The sequence below is a fragment of the Ranitomeya imitator genome, chromosome 1, assembly GCF_032444005.1.
Source record: "Ranitomeya imitator isolate aRanImi1 chromosome 1, aRanImi1.pri, whole genome shotgun sequence".
In the NCBI taxonomy this organism is placed as follows: domain Eukaryota; kingdom Metazoa; phylum Chordata; class Amphibia; order Anura; family Dendrobatidae; genus Ranitomeya; species Ranitomeya imitator.
Genome location: NC_091282.1, coordinates 624,846,255 through 624,872,700, shown reverse-complemented (window position 1 = coordinate 624,872,700; position 26,446 = coordinate 624,846,255). Strand labels below are relative to the sequence as shown.

The 26,446-nt window shown below is 42.8% G+C and overlaps 1 protein-coding gene across 1 annotated transcript in view; it reads left to right on the top strand.

Annotated features, from left to right (window-relative positions):
* The window catches only part of LOC138681359 (extracellular calcium-sensing receptor-like), a 53,155-nt gene extending 29,138 nt beyond the window's left edge, over positions 1-24,017 (top strand). Inside the window, exons 2-5 of the mRNA XM_069768842.1 lie at positions 1,654-2,499; positions 5,482-5,706; positions 12,941-13,064; positions 23,104-24,017. Coding sequence (XP_069624943.1) covers positions 1,654-2,499; positions 5,482-5,706; positions 12,941-13,064; positions 23,104-24,017 — 2,109 coding nt within the window. The remainder of the gene's footprint in view (positions 1-1,653; positions 2,500-5,481; positions 5,707-12,940; positions 13,065-23,103) is intronic.
* Positions 24,018-26,446: the final 2,429 nt, after the last annotated feature.

The following is a 26,446-nucleotide window of genomic DNA, read 5'->3' as shown; positions in this document are numbered from 1 at the left end:
GTATACAGTAGATAACTGAAGGCTGCGCTGAGACAAGGACATGGACGGGCTTGATGATGGTGCTAATTGACTGTGGGCAAGAACAGGTGTAGGGCATAGGGCATCTCTTCATGCACCGTCTACTGGGGATTGGCTTGTATGCAAAACAGTGGAAGAAACAGTGGTGTCACCTGCAGACAGTGTTCCTGGATCCTGGGGTTCGGCCCACAAAGTCAGGTGCTTTGCTGCCATGTGCCTGATCATGCTGGTGGTGGTCAGGCTGGTAGTTTTGCTACCCCTGCTGATGCGGGCATGGCAGGTGCTTCAAATGGCCTTTTGGGGTTATCATCAGAGTCTTTAAAAAATAACCAGACTCGTAAGATCTAACAGTTGGAGTGGCAGCTTCCTTCATGTTGGTGTTACGGGGAACGGATGCACGCCTTCTGTCTGCCACTACCACACTGCGTCTTTCTGCCTGTTAGGGTGCTATGCCTCATTCCCCATGTGTGCTGCTGTCCTCGCTCTGCTTGTCCTCTTGCCAGATTGGGTCTGTCTTCCACATCCACACCCTGCTCATCCTCCTGACTTTCGGGCAATTGTGTCTCATCATCATCCACCTCTTGTGGCACATTCCCACCATCACCTTCGTGTGACTGTGATTGTTCAAATCTTTGGGCACCGCTACATGCCATCTCATCTTGCCTCATCTTGTCAAGTTTACCGGCCGAGAGTCTTTAAAGGGAAAATTGAACAGCTCTTCTGAGTATCCAAGTGTGGGATCAGTTGTCTCAGGGCACTCGGCATGCTGGGAGGAAGGAGGATCAGGGTGAGTAATAATAATCCTGGAAATGCTTGGTGCTCGCCGAGTACACAGAGCACTGTGATACTCGGGTGAGTACTGAGTATTGGCTAGCATGCTCGCTCACCACTATCCACGAGCGTTCAGATTTCAGTCACGGAGCAACCCTGGCACTGGTTCAGTCAGAATACACAGAGAGGCTGCTGTAACCACACCTCTGGCACTAACTTAGAGCCCAGCTCCAATGCAAAATGAATGTCAGTCAGGATCGGAGCATGGTTAGAGCTTCCACTCTGTATACTCAGAGCAGTGAGTGATCCTTTGATGATGCCATCCCGAGACTGAAACTGGAACATTGTGGGGGGAATAAAGTTAATTTTCTCCCCACATCATTCTGGTAATTGAGGGCACCGAGCAGGTTAACACTATTAACTTGCACATTTATAGCTTACTAGCAGGTTAATAGAGGTTTTTGTGGTGACATATTCCATTTAAGCAAATAGAGATATTGTTCTGTAAAGGTGTTTTTAATCCAAACAATTTCAAATGTTACTTCAATATACTGGGTGGGCCATTTATATGGATACACCTGGGTGGGCCATGATATGGATACACCTAAATAAAATGGGAATGGTTGGTGATATCAACTTCCTGTTTGTGGCACATTAGTATATGGGAGGGGGAAAACTTTTCAAGATGAGTGGTGACCATGGAGGCCATTTTGAAGTTGGCCATTTTGGATTCAACTTTATAAATGGTCCACCCAGGTGTATCCATAAAAATGGTCCACCCTGTATATTTATTTTATTGTTACAGGAATATTTTTAATTTTATCCCCATTTTGCCATTTTGTTTCATGCTTTTCCTTTTTCCAGGTAAGCTATGCTTCAGCGCATCCTATTTTAAGTGATAAATTACAATTCCCATCTTTCTTTAGAACTATACCAAATGATGATTACGAAGTTATGGAAATGGCTCATTTGGTGAGTTATTTTAACTGGACCTGGTTGGGGATCATAACCTCAGACAATGAATTGGGACGAACAGGCTCTCAGTTACTAGTTAAGAAGATAGAACAGAGTGGAGGTTGTGTCGCTTTCCTGGAAATTCTTCCCATCTACAACTCAATGGAGTCAGTTTTACAGATCATAGATGTGATAAAGAATTCAAAAGCCACAGTAATTATTGTATATTCCACAATGGAAAACCTTATCCCTCTCATGGAGGAAGCATCTTTTAACAATATTACAGATAAAATATGGTTCGCCTGCTCAAGTTGGTCCATCACTTCAGACTTCCCAAGAGTCAACATATTGATGACTTTAAATGGGAGCTTAGGCATTTCACAACCAAGAGGAAAAATTCCAGGTTTTAAAGAATTCCTTCAGAGCATACATCCTTCTAAATTTACCAATGACATGTTTATAAAGACATTTTGGGAAAAGGCTTTCGATTGTGTTTGGCCAATAAAAAATCCATATGCTAATTATTCCTGTTTTAATACTTCTCAAGATCAAAGTGCTTGGTGCACAGGAGAAGAGAAGGTGGACAGTATTGATCCCAATGTGTATGATGTTTACAACTTTAGATATACCTACAAGACCCATAATGCCGTTTTTGCGATCGCCCATGCGTTGCACCAGATGCATACATGTAAACCAGGACAAGGACTCTTCATCAATGGATCATGCGCAGATGTCTTGAATCATAAACCTTGGCAGGTAAAACCTATGTTACAGAAAATTGGTTTAAATGTTTCAGTGATGAAAGATCTATATATTTAATGTCCCCTATTTACCAGATTTTACATTTTTTTAAGTCTCAATAGAGATCTTGAATATGTAATTGTTTGATGGCTGGTAAAAAAAACTTCTGAATTGCAGTGTATTTTTTTTGTCAAAAATGTCTTAATAACCGTAAGGACCCATTTATACTAGCCAGAGCGATCGTAGCAACACTTGTTTGACAATTATCTGCCTTTCATAACATGCCGGCAATGACCCGATGAACAAGCAAAACGCTTACTTGTTGAGTGAGATGATTTTTAAGCTTGCTTCAAAATCTTCTTTCTCAGAGACACATCGTAATGTGTAAAAAGACATGCTGCAAAGATGATGATACTCTATGTGCATAGAATGATCATATTAAAAATCATTGTATGAAGTGAGATTGGCATATCTGAACAGGTCACCTAATGATCAGCTATCGATTTACATATAGTTAAACTGCGGTCTTTTAACAGCTGCAGCTGGCCAGTCTAAATGAAACATATGGTTTAAAAGCAGTATGGCATTTGCTTGATGGTGCAACCCATCCAGCTCTGGAACAGAAGGGCCACGACAGGGTGTCAGAGGGGAATTCACTTATAACTAACAACCTACAAGCCCCGATACCTAATAAAAAAATTACCCACTATGTCTATTTCTTAGAGAGTATCGAAACATTTTTCTTTAATTAGTGATCAGGTTTTGTACAGTTTTAACTTCTTTAACAAGTGCTGGTTTATCTGCTAGTTTGTGCTGTCTTAGCTGCTGATTTGAACTTCAGGCCTAAATAAAATTCATACTCCTGTATAACCTTCTCTGCTTCTGTCCAGCATGCTCAGACTTCATTTACAAGCACTCCCTGTGGTAGGACGTGGGAATAGAGAAACTCACGCAGCAATACAGATCTTTGCTAAACCTGTAACTCAGATCAGCTGCCAACACATGAGTTATGCAGATAACCCAGTACTTTCTGCATTGTTTTAAAGCTAGAAGTAAACAAAATACATTAACCCCTTAGTGACAGAGCCAATTTTGTCCTTAATGACCCAGCCAATTTTTACAATTCTGACCACTGTCACTTTATGAGGTTATAGCTCTGGAATGCTTCAATGGATCCCATTGATTCTGAGTTTTTTTGTGTTTATTTATGAAAAAAAACAGAAATTTGGCTAAAATTTTGAAAATTTTGCAATTTTCAAACTTTTAATTTTTGTGCCCATAAATCAGAGAGTCACATAGCACAGAATAGTTAATAAATAACATTTAGCACGTGTCTACTTTACATCAGCACAATTTTGGAAGCATAATTTTTGGTAGAAAGTTATAAGGGTTAAAAGTTGATAAGCAAATTCTCATTTTTTCCAACAAAATTTACAAAACCATTTTTTTACGGTCCGCCTCATTTGAAGTGAGTTTGGGGGGATCGATGTGACAGAATGTCAAGGTGCTCAAAACCACATTCAAGAAGTTTATTAACCCTTTAGGTGCTTCACGAGAACTAAAGCAATATGGAAGGAAAAAATAAACATTTTACTTTTTTCACAAAAAAATTATTTTAGACCCAAACTTTTTTATTTTCACAAGGGTAACAAGAGAGCGTGGGCCACAAAATTTGTTGTGCAATTTCTCCAGAGTATGCTGATACCCTTTATGTGGGGGAAATATTTGGGCGCATGGCAGGGCTCAGAAGGGAGGAAGCACCTTTTGACACTTGGTGGGTGCCATGTCACGTTTGGAGACCCCATGATGTAACTAAACAATGGAAATCTCCCAATATCAACTCCAACCCTAACAAAGCCCTACCTCTGACCCTAATCCAAACCCTAACCCCAATACCAATCTTTACCACAACCCTAACCCCCATTCCAATACCACCCTAGCCCCAACACCCCAACTGTAACCCCAACACATCCATAACCCCAAAACAGCCCTAACACCAACACAACCATAAACCCCAAGACCACAACCGTTACCTTAACACCACAACAGTAACTCAAACACAATCCTTACCCCCAACACATCCCTAACCCTAGTCCCAACTGTAACCCTAGCTCTAACCCCAACCCTAGCCCCAACCTAATATTAACTCTAACCCCCACCCTAGCCCCCACCCTAACACTATAGCTCTCACCCCAACCCTAACACTAGCTCCATTCCTAACCGCAAAGAATGGAAAAATAAAATTTTTACATTTTATTATTTTTCCCTAACTAAGGGTGTGATAAAGAGGGGTTTGACTTACTATTTTTTTTATATTTTTATTACTGTAAGCGGGTCTAACACAGTGATCAAAATGAACCAACAGCAAAAATTTCCTATTGTTGCCAGGTGCCGGCCAGTAAATCTCGGTGGGCGCACTGTGCATACGCCCGCCATTTTCTTCCCTGAAGAAGACAGTGAGTGCTAGGGGACAGAACTGGAGGGTCCAGGAACACTGGAGGTACAGGGGGGATTGGTGAACCCTATTTTTCTCTCCTCTGATAATATCAGAGGAGAGAGAAATAAATGAGAAATCAGACTTTTTAATTTTTGTGGTCGCCGTTATTCAGTGAATTACAGCGATCGCAATAGTGGAGACTAATCATGTTCTCTGGGATCTCAGCTACCCCCGGTAGCAAAGACCCTGGAGATTTTACAAAGCTGGGGGTGCTATAATCTTATTTCTCAGTGCCATTAAAAAGAGGTGCTGAGGAATAAGTGTCCTTAACTGTCGCCATTAAAAGGCATATTGGCGGTCGTTAAGGGGTTAATAGAGTATATTACAAAAATACATTGCTTTGAGAAAGCTGTTGAATTATTAAAAAAGTATAGTTACTCTTCACAGTATTATGTCACCCTACCCTATTAAACTCAGGGATGCAGTTGCTGTAGAGCTTATGCAATATTAGAGTGTTTTTCAAAAACCTCGACATTTTATTTTTTTATGTTTTATTTCAGCTGCTGCATTACATTAAAAAAATAAAATTTGAAAATACAGCCGGGGAGCAAATCTACTTTGACAAGAATGGAGATATTCCTCTTTCATTGGATATCCTTAACTGGCAGCTCTATCCCAACGGTAGCAATCAGTACATTAACATTGGTAAAATTGATACACGTGCTGCAAATGGAAATGAGCTGCAGATCGAGGAAGGAAGTATTGTTTGGAATGGTCATAGTCACGTAAGTTTTGCCTATTGGTTTATCATGTTACATGATTTATATTTTATAGTGATTATCTAGACCAGTCTTCCCCAACTCCAGTCCTCAAGAGCCACTAAAATATCATATTTTCAGGATTTCCTTAGTATTGAAAATGTGATGGAATTATTGCCTGGACAATACAGGAATTGGGGAACACTAATCAAGAATATGGTAAAACTAAAAGTAAAGCTTGATGGTAAAAAAACAAATGTAATGAGAATAATGACAACTACTCTCAATATGCATTGTGATGCAGTGACCCCTGTAACAGATAGGGGGTGCTGCATGGTCTCCCCAGTATACGCATGGAGGCGTATTGAGGCTGTGAGAGTGCATGGCAGTTGCATGCATGGATGTGATTATGTGACAAAGTCCGGCATTGTGGTGAATGGCCGATATATGTGTCGCAGAGGAGGAGACTCTGCGCTGCCAGCCTTAAGTGATGTGGTGTTCTGGGACCTGTAGTCCTATAGTTGCATGTTGTATAATAAGTCATGGTAGGTTTGGCAGGGCTAGTTATGTGAGATGGGTGGGACAAACTAGCCACACATCCACACTCCCACCCAGGGGAGTGGTTAAGGATATATAATGTGACCAGGGTGTGGGTCACATGGTTCCTGTGTATGGTCGCTGTGAGTGACCTGTGTGTTCCTGTGTGGTTCCAGTGGAAGGTCCTGGAGAGCCTGTGTGTTGGGAGGTCCTGGGAATAGGACCGGATCCCTGAATAGCACACTGAACCAGGTAGGGTAGGAGTCCTGAATAGCACATGGTGAGGCTTTGGATCTGGTGAGCCTGGTGTGTTGGATTTCCTGGGAGTAGGAGTCCTGAATAGCACACTGAACAACCTGTGTTGGATTTCCTGGGAGTAGGAGTCTTGAATAGCATATGGTGGGGCTTTGGACTTGCGGGTGGCCTGGGGTGTTGGAAGAGGTCCTGAATAGCACCTGGACAGGTCACATGTGCGGTTCATGTGGGGAAGCTACCATCCTTCGGTGGGTCCCTGTGAGGCAGCGTTCCCGGAGGAGTGGACTGACAAGGAGTCAGCACGTGGAGCAGGAGCTCCAGTCAGGTACCTATACAGACTGTTGGTGCTTGTAATGTTCTATGAACTGTGTGGTCTATGAACAGAGTGAGGTTCAGCGTGTTTAGAACCGCGACCCAGAGTCATATGCGCTGTATGTGACTTGGGACATTGGTGAACTGTACGGCGTATGGACACCCATGGTAACTGGACGAAGTGAGAGGTCCAGCATGTTTAGTGTCCGTGAGTCAAAGCCGTGTATGAAGTGTACAAGATAAAGCTGCAAGTTAATATCACCAGTTGGTGCCTATTGTGTTCTATGGAATGTATAATATGGACTGTGCATAACCCGGTTTATGACCCTTTAATAAACCGTATGGACTGTTTTGTGTTCAAAAATCGTGCCTGACTACGTTAATCCCGTGCCAAGCGAATGTCCCCCAATACACTTAGTGAGAGCAATCTTACAGCATCATTAGTAAGAATAAGGGAATCATTTACCGCCCCCCAGGGCCAGCCACCACCTTCTTTGACCACTTCACCACCTGGCTACTTCATTTCCTTTCTGAAGACACAAAAGAGAATAGTAAAACCAAAAACACTCAGTTTGAAAAAATGTTGCAGTAATCCGCACTCCTCTTGGGCTATCTGCACAAAAGCTGTTCTACCCTGTATGCACACATGGATTTTTCCTCTCTGAACCCTGTTCACACAGGTTATATACAGATGATCAGGTTTTTAAATACATCAGATAGGGATTGCATACATTAGTTAGGACTGCTCTGATAAGGGTATACCGTGAAGATTGGTAGAGCAGCTTAGTATACATTTTTTGCAAAAAACGTATCAACCAAATACCCTGTTTTTTACATCTTTTACTAGCACTTGCGGATTACTGCAACATTTTTTCAAACTGAGTGTTTTTGGTTTTACTATTCTCTTTTGTGTCTTCAGGTTTCTTGGTGGTGTGTGAACCTTATCATACAGACTTGTTCACTGTGCAAGTAGCCCATGTGTTCCTGTTTCCATAATTGTTCTCTTGTGTCTACAAGACTGGGGAGTTCCACCACTCCTCTTGGGCTATCTGCACAAAAGCTGTTCTACCCTGTATGCACACATGGATTTTTCCTCTCTGAACCCTGTCCACACAGGTTATATACAGATGATCAGGTTTTTAAATACATCAGATAGGGATTGCATACATTAGTTAGGACTGCTCTGATAAGGGTATACCGTGAAGATTGGTAGAGCAGCTTAGTATACATTTTTTGCAAAAAACGTATCAACCAAATACCCTGTTTTTTACATCTTTTACTAGCACTTGCGGATTACTGCAACATTTTTTCAAACTGAGTGTTATTGGTTTTACTATTCTCTTTTGTGTCTTCAGGTTTCTTGGTGGTGTGTGAACATGATCATACAGACTTGTTCACTGTGCAAGTAGCCCATGTGTTCCTGTTTCCATAATTGTTCTCTTGTGTCTACAACACTGGGGAGTTCCACCACTCCTCTTGGGCTATCTGCACAAAAGCTGTTCTACCCTGTATGCACACATGGATTTTTCCTCTCTGAACCCTGTTCACACAGGTTGTATACAGATGATCAGGTTTTTAAATACATCAGATAGGGATTGCATACATTAGTTAGGACTGCTCTGATAAGGGTATACCGTGAAGATTGGTAGAGCAGCTTAGTATACATTTTTTGCAAAAAACGTATCAACCAAATACCCTGTTTTTTACATCTTTTACTAGCACTTGCGGATTACTGCAACATTTTTTCAAACTGAGTGTTTTTGGTTTTACTATTCTCTTTTGTGTCTTCAGGTTTCTTGGTGGTGTGTGAACATGATCATACAGACTTGTTCACTGTGCAAGTAGCCCATGTGTTCCTGTTTCATTTCCTTTCTGCGGACATCCCCACTATCATCATGGGGACACTTCCCCATTGACACTTCCCTCTCAGCTGCCACTAAACTTCTAACTCTCACTTCCTCCTTCGGCCTCACTCAATGGTCTTCTGCAGCCACTCACAAAGATGGTCACACACTGGACCTCATCTTCACCCGCCTCTGCTCTCTATCTAACCTCTCTAACTCACCTCTTCCTCTCTCTGACCACAACCTTCTCACATTCTCATCTCTCTCCACTCCATGTCTACAATCCCCACCCCACAAACTTTCACACCCTCGCAGAAATCTTAAACATCTTGACCTACATTCATTCTCTGAATCCCTCCTCCCTCTCACAGACATAAGTTCCATACACAATGCGGATGACGCTGCCGCTCTATATAACACCACAATAGCTGTAGCCTTGGAATCTGCTGCCCCACTTACACATACCAAAGCTCGCAAAATCAACAGACAGCCCTGGCACACCAGCCTGACCAAAGAACTGGGGCGAGCTTCCAGGGCTGCTGAGCGCAGATGGAGAAGATCCCACTCTAACGAGCACTTCATCGCATTCAAACAGTCCCTCGCTATTTTCAAGACCACACTTGCCACAGCTAAACAAACCTACTTCTCATTTCTCATATCCTCCCTGTCTCACAACCCTAAACAGTTATTCAACACCTTCAATTCTCTCCTCCGTCCCCCAGCACCTCCTCCCGCCCCACTTATCTCTGCTGAAGACTTTGCCTCATTTTTCAAGCAGAAGATTGATAGCATCAGAGACAGTTTTGGTCAACAACCCCCAGAGCCCCTTCCCCCCGACTTCCCAGCCCTCCACCTCCAAAACCAACTTCTCCACCATTACAGAAGATCAACTCTCCACTCTACTCTCTAGATCGCATCTCACCACCTGTGCACTTGACCCGCTCCCATCCCACCTCATCCCAAACCTCACCACAGTCTTCATCCCAACCCTAACCCATCTCTTCAACCTATCACTAACAACTGGTGTTTTCCCCTCAAGCTTTAAACATGCCTCCATCACACCTATCCTCAAAAAGCCTTCTCTTGACCCATCCTCTGTATCTAGCTATCGCCCTATATCACTTCTCCCCTATGCCTCCAAACTACTGGAACAACACGTCTACCTTGAACTGTCCTCCCATCTCTCTTCTTGCTCCCTCTTTGACCGCTTACAATCTGGCTTCCAGTCACACCATTCCACTGAAACTGCCCTAACTAAGGTCACCAATGACCTCTTAACCGCCAAGAGCAAGCGACACTACTCTGTCCTCCTCCTCCTTGACCTGTCGGCTGCCTTTGACACAGTGGACCATTCCCTATTATTACAGACCCTCTCATCCCTTGGCATCGCAGACTTGGCCCTATCCTGGATCTCATACCTAACAGACCGGACATTCAGTGTCTCCCACTCACACACCACCTCCTCACCTCGCCCCCTATCTGTCGGAGTCCCACAAGGTTCAGTCCTTGGGCCCCTGCTCTTCTCCATTTACACCTTTGGCCTGGGACAGCTCATAGAATCTCATGGCTTTCAGTATCACCTCTATGCTGATGACACACAGATCTACATCTCTGGACCAGATATCACCTCCCTTCTAACCAGAATCCCTCAATGTCTGTCCACTATTTCATCCTTCTTCTCCGCTAGATTTCTGAAACTTAACATGGACAAAACAAAATTCATCATCTTTCCCCCATCTCACGCGACCCCCCCAACGAACCTATCCATTACAGCAAATGGCTGCCCACTCTCCCCAGTCCCACAAGCTCGCTGCCTTGGAGTAATCCTTGACGCTGATCTCTCCTTCAAACCACATATCCAAATCCTTTCCACTTCCTGCCGACTTCAACTCAAAAATATTTCACGAATCCGTTCATTCCTCAACCAAGAATCTGCAAAAACCCTAGTCCATGCCCTCATCATCTCTCGCCTTGACTACTGCAACCTCCTGCTCTGTGGCCTCCCTTCTAACACTCTCGCACCCCTCCAATCTGTTCTAAACTCTGCTGCCCGACTAATCCACCTGTCCCCCCGCTATTCCCCGGCCTCTCCCCTCTGTCAATCCCTTCACTGGCTCCCCATTGCCCAGAGACTCCACTACACAACCCTAACCATGATGTACAAAGCCATCCACAACCTGTCTCCTCCATACATCTGTGACGTCGTCTCCCGGTACTTACCTACACGCAACCTCCGATCCTCACAGGATCTCCTACTCTACTCCCCTCTTATCTCCTCTTCCCACAATCGCATACAAGATTTCTCTCGTGTATAACCCCTACTCTGGAACCCTCTACCACAACACATCAGACTCTCGCCTACCATCGAAACCTTCAAAAAGAACCTGAAGACCCACCTCTTCCGACAAGCCTACAACCTGCAGTAACCACCGATCGACCAAACCGCTGCATGACCAGCTCTATCCTCGCCTACTGTGTTCTCACCCATCCCTTATAGATTGTGAGCCTTCGCGGGCAGGGTCCTCTCTCCTCCTGTACCAGTTATGACTTGTATTGTTTAAGATTATTGTACTTGTTTTTATTATGTATACCCCTCCTCACATGTAAAGCGCCATGAAATAAATGGCGCTATAACAATAAATAATAATAATAATAATAATAAGGGAATGGATTCTAAACTAATCAAATTCAATTAAAAATTTTTCCATAATTCTCAAATATCAGAAAATATGAATTTTTAGGAAATTGATTCACACCAATCAAGCAAGATGATTGCCATCCATCCACAATTTTGCTGGATTCATAAGGGCCAGAATGAGGCTAAGAACACTAAAATATCTTACACAACCTACATAACTTTTTTCTTTGCCAATTGTAGATTTTGTCAGTTTTTCTCTGATTTCCTAAGACATCATCAAGAGCATGTCTACTCTTCATTCTGTGTTGTTGAATCCAGTGCCGACTGAGCCTTGATCACATTGGGCAATGCATGTTTTGAAGTCATGATGAGAAAACCTGTTTTATAGTCTAGCTAGCACATGAAAAATTGGTGAATAGAAAAGAGGAGACTGCCACCAGAATTTAGCAGGTGGTTTTGGAAGCCAAATGAGGACTATTGACTTGAGAAGTTACAGCAATATAAATAGTTTTTTAAACTTTTTCTAACCCATTTAGTTATTGCCACTCAACCTCAAAGCACCTGGCTTTTTTTCACTGGCAATCGGGGATCCTTTGATTCATATCAAATAGCCACTATGCGACTACATGGTTCCTGGCAAGGAAAGTTCTCAGGTTGTCACAGGTTTTTTTATGCAAGCAGGACTCATCCAATTAAGTCGTCTTGGCCATGAAATTCTTGACACAATGGATATTATACACTTTATAAAAATGTTATCCAAGGGAAGGCTCAATTGAGACTTCAAATAGGTGAGCAAAGAGGAAATCTCCTTCTGCTAGTTAGTAAGATAATCTTGCAAAGTTGCATTCATGAACTCGCTACTGTGAATCATGTAATCCATGTAGAGTACACATAAAAAGGATGTGTATAGTCTATGTTCTGTCCTCACTAGCTGAGGCAGGCTCATACGTAGCTATACAGTCAGCTAAACCGCTATACCGGGGTCCAATAAGGAGACTGTGGTTGAGTCTGTGCTTTATTAAACGTAGTGGTATATTGATGCAGTGAAACTGTGAACAATGATATAAATAGAATCAGTGCCTGGTTTAGAACAGATACATACTATACACATGAGGTACATTATGCATAACATTTAGGAAGCTAGTAACTGAACTGGGAGTACAACTGGTTAAACTAAGCTAATATAGAGCAGGAATATCTATAGGAAGCATAAAGACATACCGGCAATGCAATCGCAAGGGGGATGAAGTGAAGCGTCTTTCCTTGAAGGCAAACTGAAGAAAGTGAAAGGAAAAATGGAGGGAAATGGAGGCTGAGCTACCATAATGCATTGCAAAGGAGGAGGAGAATCAGACATGGATAATACAAAAACAAGATTGAACTGCCAACATAACTCTGACCGCTAGAGGGAGCCAAAGCATCACAGATGAATAAAGGCATGAATATATCAATACTGTATACTGAGGAAACTGCAATTATGCAAGCAAATAATCAGTGTAACAATATTAGATGGCGGAGACAGAACAGTCTATCTGGCAACAAGGGCATCAGAAAAGATCCACTGTTTTAAGTAATAATTTAAATTTATAAATCAAATATATCTAGATATTTTCAATGCTTGTAAGTATAAAAGTCTTGCTTTGATTAATTTATTTAATTTTTTTTAAACATTTAGCTTCCGATTTCTTTATGTAGTAATCCATGCCCAAAAGGGTTTAGAAGAGCCACACAACAGGGACAGATGCTTTGTTGCTTTGATTGTGTCCCATGCTCAGAAGGAGAGATCCTCAATCCAAATGGTAAGTCAAATTTCTGCGGTGGAATTACATTGGCGTTTTTGACCACTTATTTGTAAAAAAAAAAATACCATTGAATTAAACAGATCATCCAAGTTATCATTGATTTTTCTGCAAAACTACAAGCTGGTAAATATAAAACCTAAGATAAAAACAAAATGAGCAAACACCCTGCAGTACATAAATAAATAACAACAGTGCATTAAAATAATATACAGTATTTGGATGACAATTTTTATTTAAAAAAAAGTAAAAACCATCCCACTACATCAAGGTGACCATTTTAGGGATGGTCCTAAGCTCTAATATTAAAATCTTACTTTACAGTTGTGCTCTAAAGTTTACATAGCTCGGCAGAATTTTTGCTTTCTTTGCCGTTTTTCCGAGGATATGAATAATAACATTGTTAGGGTTTGGCCGAACGCACCAAATATTTATTTATAAAGTAATAGCTGTGTTCGCAACCCGGTGTCCATCGTGCAGGAGTAAAACGCGCTGCTAGTAAGTGATGTTACTATGTGGCGGTATAAGTGAACTCTGTTACTTCACAGAGGCACTTAACACAAGAGAACGCTGTGCCCAGTTAACCTCACAGAGGAACACAGCTACCAAATAGAGTAAACAGTGGTCATGCAGTCAGAATAGCACATGCAAAACTCATCACCGGAGGTGCCGGTATTCTAGGGGCTTATTTCAGCCAAACCCTGCAACCACATACATAAGACCGCACTGGTGCTGAACACACAACTTAGTTGATACTAGCCGTGTGGCCATGCGAACCTTTTATAGCTGCAACAACTTAAGGACTTTCCTAGAGGACCAATGGGAGCTGCTACCGTATCTGAGCAATTTCAGGACCATCCTAGAGGACCAATTCGAGCTGCTGCAGTACCTGAGCATGTGACCGCCGACCTCCAGTGAGAGGTCTTACCCTGGGCATGCTCTGAAGGGAAAAAGCAGGACTTTGTCCAGAGACGTCTGCTCGTCGCTGACCAGTACTGGCTACAATGGCTGAGCCTGGAAAAGCAGCAATAACCACCCCCACTGTATCAGGCTGAGCCAGACGCTGGGACCGACGTCTCCACTGAGCAGGCTCCACTGTGGCTGGAGAAGAATGAAGGACCGCAGCAGAGATGGCTCAAGATTCCCCCTGTGCAGAGGCGGGAACTCGACCCCTAACAAACATCAAAACTTTTTCTCCATTTATTGTCAGGACTCTGAACATTTTTTACCTTTGTGCATTACTGCCCTTTTCCAAGATGGCGTCTTTGGTCTCATGTGCCCTGTGTCTTCCTGCTATGTAATTCCACCCCAGCCTTCAGTCTGTGCTAGAGTATTCTGCTTTGCATCCTGCTCCTGATTGCTCCTTGGCTTGCACCTGCACCTCCTCCTGTGAACCTGTGTTGGAGATCCTGCTACTCTGCTCTGAGTTCCTGCTGCACACACCAGTGTTCAGTAATCCTCCTTCATCTGCTGCTCGTCTTACTTCCTTCTGCATAAGCTGGACATGTAAGCTGTTTCTGCTCTGCAAAATCAGAGACTTTTAACCAGGCCTCCCTGGTTGAGCTAAGATTTGCTTTGAACTGCCTTATAAGCATTTCTATCCGTGTTTGGACTACCATGGACATATTCGTGTCAAGTTTCCTATAGACTGCTGAACTGCGTTTGATATTTGCACCTAGTGTTGGACTTGAGTTTCTCTCTGCACCTGTTTGTACCTCCGTGTTTAATATAGACTTTACCACTTATAAAACTGTGTCTTGTAGTCATCTTGATCCACGCAAAGAGTCTCCTGAGTTATCCCTTATAATTATTACATTTATGGTTAGTGGTTGTGTGAAGCCATTTACTGTCAAACTACTGTTTTCTCTTTCTAAATCATAATGACAACCCAAAACATCCAAATGGCCCTGATCTAAAGTTCATATACCCTTGTGATTTTGGCCGGATAACATGCACAGAAGTTGGCACAAATGGGTTTGAATGGCTACTAAAGGAAAAAATCCTCACCTGTTACCTGTTTGCTTGTAATCAGTGTGTGTGCATAAAATCTGAGCTAGTTTCTGGGATCCAGACAGACTCTTCCATCATTCATGCAGCCACTGACATTTCTGGATTGTAATTCATGGGGAAAGCAAAAGAATCTGAGAAAATAAAAAACCTCATCCACAACTACCACAAAACACTTCAAGCTGTCATTGATGTTAGAGGGGGCAATACACGTTATTTAGAAATGGGGTATGGGAACTTTTGATGAGGGTCATTTGGATGTTTTTGGTTGTCATTATAATTTAAAAAGAGAAAATACAGTAGTTTGACAATAAATGGCTTCAACCTACATCTAAACATGAGTGGAGAAAAAGGCATAAGAACCTTGGTCAAAGTTGAAGGAAAGCAGAATGCAGCACATTATCAGCAAATACTGGAGGCAAATTTGCACTCATGAGACTGGAAGCTGCGCATGGTACGTACTTGGATGTTCTAACATGACAATGATCCAAAAATGAAGGCCAAGTACACCTGTCATTGGCTACAGCAGAAGAAAGTTGAGGTTCTGGAGTGGACATGTCAGTCTCCTGACCTCAATATCATTGAGCTACTCTGGGAAGATCTCAAGAGCACAGTTCATGCAATACAGCTTAGGAATTTACAGGAACTGGAGGCTTTTATCCAAGAAGAGTGGGCAGCTGTACCACCTGAGAAGATAAAGTACCTTATCCACAACTACCACAAAAGACTTCAAGCTGTCATTGATGTTAGAGGGGGCAATACACGATATTAATAAATGGGGTATGTGAACTTTTGATCAGGGCCATTTGTAAATTTTGGGTTCTCATTATGATTTAAAAAATGAAAATGGCTTCAACAAACACCTAACCATGAGTGGAGAAAACGTTTTAGTGTTATCATTCATATTCTCTGAAAAAAGGCCAAGCAAGCAAAAATTGTGCCGGAGTATGTAAACTTTTGTGTACAACTGTATGTCAAATGACATATCTGTGAATAAGGGCAGAGCAAGACCGAGACCCCCAAATAATGGACAACCAGCGATAGGGAGCTATATACACTAAATTTGCAGCTTGAAGAAAAGGGAGGTAAGGTGCTTAATTGCATAGCATGCGAAAACCTAAAGAAATGAACTGGAGTATAATTTGTGTGAGGTAGTGAGGGGGATCATATGCGAGGATTGATATTTGTCCCCTAGAATGCTGTTGGAGTATTATTAAACCCGCTTTAGCGCCTTGTGTTCACAGCAGAATGCCTCTGAATCACAAGGCAAAATAAAATTAAAAGTAGATTGGGTCCAAGTAGTAACTCAGTCAGATTTTTAGGAAAACCTGTCATGGGTTTTTATTTTTAGAGGGATTTGCAGGTTTAATAGTGGTGCGAATCCCTCTCTCCACTCCAGGTTTTGGAAGTGGCTCTATGGTTATATTTAAAGTCTGTCAGTTTTGCCTTGGGTGTGTCAGTTTGGAGTTGGCAAGCTGAAGAGCAGGAGGCTTTGTGCAACCCAGGCCTGTGTGGAGCTAACCCAGAGCCATGGAACTCAAGGCAGCTGACGCACCCTAGAGAAACGGTGTTGCCATTGTCTACGGCACCAGATTCTGAACATGGACTGTATTTCTGGAAACCCAGAGGATATCACTCGTGTTTGTGAGTCTGAGGATAAAGACACTGTTTATGTTGAACTTTCTGTGGTCCCTGTTTATCTGTCGCACTGCACCAACCCCGCTGCACTACAGTTGGTATAAGAAGAGACCCTTAATTTATGGCAAGTCGTATTTCTGCTGTGGGTTTACATTGGCATTTTGACCACTAATTTGTAAGAAATACCAATGAAGTTAAACAGGTCACCCCAGTTATCATTGCCTATTCAGCAAAAAACTACATACTGGTACTGCTACTTTCACACATCAGGTTTTTTAATTCCAGCCCATTACGGCTATTTTTAGAAAAACCGGAACCAGCTAAATTAAAAACCAGAACCGTTTTTTCCCCATTGACTTTTATTAGCGCCGGATTGCGCTGCATGGCCCAATGTTCCTTCGTGTTTTTTTCCGGATCCGGTGAAAATTTCGAGTCCAACGTCTGGAAAAAAAGTCTTCAGTAACGTGCCAGATCCGGAAAAAGCTGGATCCGGCGACCTGATCCGGCCTTTTAATCTGAGCATGCTCAGAACATATTGGCCTGCCCCCAGGACACATATGTAAACAATGCCAGTGAGGCCCTCACTTGTTTCCAGCCATAGAGAGCCTGCCAGCCAGAGAGCAAAGAGCCTGCCTGCAAAGAGTCTGCCAGCCAGAGAGCCAAGAGCCTGCCTGCAAAGAGCCTGCCAGTAGAAAGCTAAGAGCCTGTCTGCAAAGAGCCTGCCAGCCAAAGAGCCTAGCCTGCCTGCCTGCAAAGAGCCTGCCAGCAGAGAGCCAGGAGCCTGCTAGCAGAGAGCCAAGAGCCTGCCAGCAGACAGCCAAGAGCCTGCTAGCAGAGAGCCAAGAGCCTGCCAGCCAGAGAGCCAAGCCTGCCTGCCTGCCAGCCAGAAAACCTAGCCTGCCAGCCAGAGAGACAAGCCTGCCTGTCTGCAAAGTGCCTGCCAGCAGAGAGCCAAGAGCCTGAGAGCAGAGAGCCAAGAGCCTGTTAGCCAGAGAGCCTAGCCTGCCAGCAAGAGAGCCAAGCCTGCCTGCCTGCCAGGAGCCTGCCAGCCAGAGAGCCTAGCCTACCAGCCAGAGAGCCAAGCCTGCCTGCCTGCCAGGAGCCTGCCAGCCAGAGAGCCAAGCCTGCCAGCCAGAGAAGCCAAGAGCCTGCCAGCCAGAGAGCCTAGCCGGCCAGCCAGAGAGCCAAGCCTGCCTGCCTGCCAGGAGCCTGCCAGCCAGAGAGCCAAGCCTGCCTGCCTGGAGCCTGCCAGCCATAGAGCCGAGCCTGCCAGCCAGAGAGCCAAGAGCCTGCCAGCCAGAGAGCCTAGCTTGCCAGCCAGAGAGCCTAGCTTGCCATGCCAGCCAGAGAGCCGTGAGCCTAGCCTGCCAGCCAGAGAGCATATCAACCAGCCATCAGCCATGTCTTCTTCTGGGAGCCCTCCTGAATTTCGGCAGCTCACTGAGGTAAATAAAAGTCTGTAGATTTATTTTTGCCCAGTCTGACTGTCTATCTATCCCATATCTATCTATCTATCTATCTATCTATCTATTATTAATTAATGTACTTATCAATCTCATATTTGTAGGAAGATGCAGCAGAAGAGGTGCTTGGAAAGAGACCTGGAGTGGGATCGCAATTGGTAAGTGTCTTGCATGCATCGCGGAACCACAACCTCACACTACACCCAACATATAAAAACAAAAGATCCTTACTGAAAGAACACTGAACACAACACATGCAAAATGATCATTATAGACTTCACAATGAATACCACACATAAAAAGCCAATACACAAGCACATTTTTTTTTTCTAGTGCTCGATCCAGAGGTCCTCCGAGTGGCTCCCAGGGTTGTCGGAGAGTGCAGGCAGCCATCATCGTGTAAGCATCTCCTAATTTTTTATTTTTAACTTAATGTTGTTTTTAACGTAATGTTTTTTTTTCTTCTTTTTTAACAGGCTTCACAGCGTGTTCCTGAGTCGGATGGTGAGGAGGTCAGGCTAAATATTGACCTCCTCATCAATCTGATCCGAGAGAGGGAACCACTGTGGAACATGGCTGACCGCCGCTGAATGGCTTCAACAAACACCTAACCATGAGTGGAGAAAACGTTTTAGTGTTATCATTCATATTCTCTGAAAAAAGGCCAAGCAAGCAAAAATTGTGCCGGAGTATGTAAACTTTTGTGTACAACTGTATGTCAAATGACATATCTGTGAATAAGGGCAGAGCAAGACCGAGACCCCCAAATAATGGACAACCAGCGATAGGGAGCTATATACACTAAATTTGCAGCTTGAAGAAAAGGGAGGTAAGGTGCTTAATTGCATAGCATGCGAAAACCTAAAGAAATGAACTGGAGTATAATTTGTGTGAGGTAGTGAGGGGGATCATATGCGAGGATTGATATTTGTCCCCTAGAATGCTGTTGGAGTATTATTAAACCCGCTTTAGCGCCTTGTGTTCACAGCAGAATGCCTCTGAATCACAAGGCAAAATAAAATTAAAAGTAGATTGGGTCCAAGTAGTAACTCAGTCAGATTTTTAGGAAAACCTGTCATGGGTTTTTATTTTTAGAGGGATTTGCAGGTTTAATAGTGGTGCGAATCCCTCTCTCCACTCCAGGTTTTGGAAGTGGCTCTATGGTTATATTTAAAGTCTGTCAGTTTTGCCTTGGGTGTGTCAGTTTGGAGTTGGCAAGCTGAAGAGCAGGAGGCTTTGTGCAACCCAGGCCTGTGTGGAGCTAACCCAGAGCCATGGAACTCAAGGCAGCTGACGCACCCTAGAGACACGGTGTTGCCATTGTCTACGGCACCAGATTCTGAACATGGACTGTATTGTATGTCTGCGAACAGCTGGTAGACAACTGGGAGGACCTCGATGTTCGGGCCCAGAATCAAGCACGTAAGTATACACAGTTCAGTTAGGTTGATGGATTTAAAGTGTTGTATCCTAACCAATTTGTGCTTCTCCTTTTTTTTTTCAGGTTAGAGGATTGTCAAGCGGTGGCGGTCATTCAGGGATCGCTTCAAGAAGGAGTTCAACAAAGAGATGTGGGCCCCGAGTGGTTCTGGAGGATGCAGGAGCAGATATAAGTATGCCCAAGCCCTGACTTTCCTCAGGTCAGCGATGGTGAGCCGAAGATAAATATTACCCACCACATTTAATAATCAATGCTTTACACGTCTAACCCTCTTTTGCCGTTTCAGCCAGGGCCATGCAATATCAGTATATTAATTATATTTTCTTTTCTCTTTGTTCCACAGCACCGTCGACAGCACTCGGGAGCCTGCAGCAGAGTTGAACCCTTCTGCGGCGCTCCCTCAAGAGTCCGCCACCATGGGACACTTCAACAGTCCCGGCCCCTCTGCACCTTCCCACCCATCTGATCCCTCGGTCCCATCCACCAGCGCTGGAGCATCCTAGCCGGCTGCATTGCATGAATCTGTTGGTGAAGATTTAGCTTTTCCTTTACCCCACCTCTCTGATGCTGCCACCTCTACTACACCTGTGCATTCATGGCGGCAGTGCCAGAGGGGTCAGGTACAGAGCTATGCGCCCGAGATCTTGCACCTGAATGCATCCTTCCAGAACTGTATCAAAGTTTTGTCCGAGCAAATGGCTGCAGGTTTCAAATTGGTAAATAAAAGCATTCTCGAGTTGCATACACTTCTGCTACGGATGCATTTAGAAGCAAGTCAGTCACCAAACCACACTTTTTTCCGGTCAGTACTCGAGCACATGGATAAGCTATCTCCTGATCAGCAGATGCAAGTAATGCAATCATGCCAGTCTACTCTAGCGCTTGTTACCTCTCAAGCCACCACACCTGCCCCCCCTCCTGAACCTGCCCCCCTTCTGCACCTGCACCCCCTCCAGCCACTGTCCCTCACTCCAGCCACTACCAACATCCTGACCCATGCCAGCATCCTGCCCCGTCCCAGCATCCTACCCGTGCCCCGTACCAGCATCATGCCCAGTCCCAGCATCCTGACTTATACCAACATACTGCTCGTGCCCAGTCCCAGCATCCTGACCCATACCAATATCCCCTCCCATACCAGTTGCCAACAACATCTTCCGCGCTTCCTCTCCCTTCCCACTACCACCATTCTCCTTCACCCATCATGTCACTATTCCAACCCTCTTCTTCTCCCATCACCTTTCCTGCCTCCCAATCCATCAACTACACCCCTCCATTATTTCAAATTCCAAATCCAACTCCCAGTTTCCTGTCCACTGGTTCACTTTCTTTCTCCACCCCTTCACCGCGATCTACTGATCCTTCACCACCACCACCACACATTCCTCTCTCAACACTCCCACTGTCAAAGTATCCCAATCTGACAGCCCCTCCAGCAATATTTCCAACCCAAATTATGCAATCTTATAAAAATCATTTTAAAAAAATTGATGAATAAAACTGTTTTGGTAAAACAAAATTTGTATTTTATTTATACGGTATAGTAATACATTTAAGAATGAGATTAGAGGTTAAGTACTTTAAACAGGTACACAACTGTGATAAAAGATGGTAAAATACTACTTTGGGTACAACCCAAACTAAAAGTAGATAAAATACTTTGGGTACAGCCCAAACTAAAAGAAGGTAAAATACTATGGGTACAACTCAAACAGGTACACAACTTTGTTAATACAAGTTTAAAGGTTAAATACTTTGGGGGCAACACAAACAGGTACACAACTTGGCTACAATAAGGTAAAATATGGTTAACAGGTCCAAGATAAATTGTTCAAACTCTCTCATCCTGTCAGTCTACTCTTCCTTCAGGTGAGATAAAATATTCTGCGAACTGGTCCCTCATTCGAGAAACTGCCACATAACGTCTATGTGTAATGTTGTTATAATCAGCCATGGTGATTTCTTCAGAGTGGTCTTCAGTGGAAATATGTTCCTTGCATATCACATAATTGTTCCGGACAACACACGCTTTCACCACCTCGTCAACAATGTCAGTCTTCAAGTTTATAGCTGTCAATAGAACTCGCCATTTGGCGGTCAAAATCCCAAAAGCGCACTCCACCATTCTCAATGCTCGTGTGAGGTGGTAGTTAAAAATTCTTTTAGTTTGCGTTAATCCACTACTGGAGTAGGGTTTCAGCAGGTGTTCCGATAGTTGGAACGCTTCATCCCCAACACAAACAAAAGGGATTGGTGACCTAGAGGTTTGAGGCAGTGGTTTAGGGGGGGATTGGAAAGTATTTCAATACAGATGACGCCCCATTGCAGACAGTTTGAAAGCTTTGGAATCATTGGAGCGGGCATACGCCCCAATATCCACCACTATACATTTGTACTCTGCATTGGCGATGGCCATCAGCACAATGGAGAAGTATTTTTTATAGTTGAAATATTCTGAGCCAGAACCAGCTGGTTTCATGATGCGGATGTTTCCCATCCACTGCGCCCACGCAATGGGGAAACTGACACACTTGCTGGAATTTCTCTGCTACTTCCAACCAACTCTCCATTGTGGGATATGGTATAAATTAACCATGCAAAGAGTCCCACAGTGCACGGCATTTGTGCTTGACAATTCCAGAGATGGTGGAAATCCCAAGTCTGAACTGGAAATGTAGTGACGAAAGGGATTTTCCAGTTGCAAGGAATCTGTGAATAAAAGCAAAGCAAACATTATTACAAAATACAAGCAATAACATTACAGTTATAAGGCAGCATTAAACAGTAGGAGATATGATAAAAAAAATCACTAAAAACTATTCTAAAAAAAAAATTACCAGCAACATTAAAGTGTGCTTTACAGGATGAGATACAATAAAAATGGCTTACCGAAGAGCGACCATCAGACGCTCCGCGGGAAAATTGAGAATCGGCAATACTCCTTTGGATTAGATGTCCATTTCGGTCCACCAATAGATCAAAGTTCTCCGCTTTCATCCACACATATGAGAAAAATTTCTCTGGGAATGCACAGGTACTCTTTAGCACAGATATTTCCTTGTCATTAGGGGGAGGGTGCTCTTCCTTGAATTACAGTTCTGGTTGAGCAGAGTCATCTTTTTACAAATCTAAATATGCTACTTTCTCCAAAGTGTAAACATTTATTTCTAAATTTACATATAGAAATATATGCATCTTGGAATAAGTATTACTGCACAACAGCTCATGGGTTAAATGAGCAGTGATTAAAGGTGGGGTCCATGGGATTGTGATTTTGTATCTCAGGAGTTAACTCCTCAGCCTCTAATGCAGCTATTGTGTTCGTTTGTCCAGATAATTTGGTGAAGAAGCAGTCAAGTATTCATGTAAATTTGAATCAGTTTTGCTACAGCCGCGCAAAGTATGTATCTATAGTAGTAAGCAACATGTTCTATAAAAAGTCAAATGTAGCATAAATACATGGAAATCCACTATTTATTTTACTTTACAGATGGAACTAAATGTCTAACATGTCCAGGAGACCAGTGGCCAAATCAGTCTAAGGAGAAATGTGTGCCAAAATCCATTCAGTTCCTTGCTTACGATGAGTTGTTGGGTTCGTCACTAGCTTGTATCTCCGTCATCTGCTGTGCTCTCACATTTTCCGTGCTCTGCTTGTTCATTATCAAGCATAATACACCGATCGTGAAGGCCAACAACAGAGAACTCAGTTATCTACTTCTGATATCCCTAATGTTATGTTTCCTATGTTCTTTAGTATTCATTGGACGCCCCAATATAGTTACTTGTATGTTACGACAAGTATTATTTGGTATAATATTCTCTGTGTGTCTGTCAGCAATACTGGCCAAGACTATAACGGTCATCCTGGTATTCAGTGCTACAAATCCAAACAGTAAAATAAAGAGTTTCGTCAGGCTGAGAATTCCGGTATACATTGTCCCCTCTTGTACAGTGATCCAAGTAATCCTTTGCTTAGTATGGTTATGTAGTTCTGCTCCTTTCGAAGAGTTCAACATAGTGGCTGAGCTCGGCACCATAGTCGTTGAATGTAATGAAGGGTCCAATGCGTTTTTTGCATGTGTCTTGGGCTACATGGGATTTTTGGCCTCCATCAGTCTTCTTGTGGCCTTTCTAGCCAGGAACCTTCCGGATACATTTAATGAAGCCAAGTTTATTACTTTCAGTATGTTGGTGTTTGCTAGTGTATGGATTACCTTTGTTCCGGCTTATCTGAGCACCAAAGGAAAAAACATGGTGGCGGTGGAGATATTCGCCATCATATCATCCAGTGCCGGACTACTTGTCTGCATATTCTTTCCAAAGTGTTACATTATTTTACTGCAGCCAGAAATTAATGACAAGAGATTTATAACTGGCAGAAAAGTCAGATCAGAAAAGTAATCAGTGGTATGAAAGCCAATATTAATTTTGGTGCTATTACAGATCTCAGGAATAGGAAGGTTTGAAAAGTGACCAGCAAAACAGTCATGTTTTCTGAGAATTTGCCCATGTGCACTTAAGCTTTTCATTTATACAATTTACCATTTTGGCCACCAACAGCCACAAAAATACTACCATCTGCAGGAAGAGTGCCGCTCGACTGGGCCTCATTCATTTTTTTATGCTGCTCTGGTGAATTATTCTTTACAATCACATGAGTTTCTATGTAGTAGACTTTCTTCCAAACAAGATTTTACTGTATAAAAATAAGTTTTGATCAGAAATGTGAAGATTTTAAGAAACCCTTGCTTTCCTCAACTTTTCAGTGTGTGTGATAAGTCCATACACACCTACATTGTTAACCATTTGCCAATACTTCAATACAAAACATTTTCAACAAAAATTGGTGCTTAGACTCTTATTTTAGAATTTATATTAGAGAAGAGACAGAATAGTGATGAGCAAACGTGCTTGCCACTACTCGTTCCTCGCTCGAGTAGCAGCCATCTTTGTTGTGGTCATACAGTGATTGGCTGGCCGCACAGCATCATCCCGAGTATAAGAGACCTGGCGCCGCCCTACTCGCCGCATTCTGCTCCAGACTCAGCGAGAGTAGGGAGAGCTGCTGCCGAGATAAGGTCAGATTCTTTCTTTTATTAGTTAGTGTGGGTCTACTTGTGTTCAATCCACAAATCCTGCTAAACCAACAGTCCTTTTTAGGGCTAATTTGTGGGCCCCGATATTGCAGCACTAGGTAGGCAGGGCACAGCATATCCACATCAGTGGAAGGCCTGCAGGCACTGTATGTGCGTCCATTGCTCCCACTGCATCCCTCCCAAAGCTCCATAACTGTCTGCTGCAGCTGCTGCAGCTTCTTTACTATATACCTAGTTGCATTTTTTTTCACCAAAATTCACCCCCCCCAAAAAAATATACAGTGTGTTATGTCAGACTGAGGCCTGTTTAAAAACCATAGTTTATCAGGCATACGTAGCATAGATGTGCGCTAGCCTTGTGCCACTGTTTTTTTCTTTTTGTGTTTAAAATTCACCAAAAAAGGCCTCATACAGGTCCTTCTCAAAAAATTAGCATATAGTGTTACATTTCATTATTTACCATAATGTAATGATTACAATTAAACTTTCATATATTATAGATTCATTATCCACCAACTGAAATTTGTCAGGTCTTTTATTGTTTTAACCCCTTCACCCCAAAGCCTGTTTTCACCTAAGTGACAGGGCCAATTTTTACAATTCTGACCACTGTCACTTTATGAGGTCATAACTCTGAAACGCTTCAACGGATCCCGGTGATTCTGACACTGTTTTCTCGTGACATATTGTACTTCATGATAGTGGTAATACTTCTTCGATATGACTTGCATTTATTTGTGAAAAAAAACAAAAATTTGTCGGAAATTATGAAAATTTAGCAATTTTCAAACTCTTAGTTTTTATGCCCTTAAATTAGAGAGTTATATCACATAATATAGTTAATAAACAACATTTCACACATGTCTGCTTTACATCAGCACAATTTTGGAAACATAATTTTTTTTGTTAGGACGTTATAAGGGTTAAAAGTTGACCAGCGATTTCTCATTTTTGCAACAAAATTTGCAAAACCATTTTTTTACGGACCACCTCACACTTGAAGTGACTTTGAGGGGTCTATATGACAGAAAATGCCCAAAAGTGACACCATTCTAAAAACTGCACCCCTCAAGGTACTCAAAACCACATTCAAAAAGTTTATTAACCCTTCAGGTGCTTCACAGGAATTTTTTGAATGTTTAAAAAAATTGCACATTTAACTTTTTTTTCACAAAATTTTTACTTCAGGTCCAATTTGTTTCATTTTACCAAGGGTAACAGGAGAAATTGGACCACAAAAGTCGTTGTACAATTTGTCCTGAGTACGCCGATACCCCATATGTGGGGGTAAACCACTGTTTGGGCACATGGCAGAGCTCGGAAGGGAAGGAGCGCCATTTGACTTTTCAATGCAAGATTTGCTGGAATTGAGATCGGAGCCCATGTCACGATTGGAGAGCCCCTGATGTGCCTAAACAGTGGAAACCCCCACAAGTGACACCATTTTGGAAAGTAGACCCCCTAAGGAACTAATCTAGATGTGTGGTGAGCACTTTGAACCTCCAAGTGCTTCACAGAAGTTTATAATGTAGAGCCGTAAAAAAAAATTTATATTAATTTTCACAAAAAATGATCTTTTTGCCCCAAATTTTTTATTTTCCCAAGGGTAAAAGGATAAATTGGACCCCAAAAGTTGTTGTGCAATTTGTCCTGAGTACGTCGATACTTCATATATGGGGATAAACCACTGTTTGAGCGCATGGCAGAGCTCGGAAGGGAAGGAGTGCCATTTGA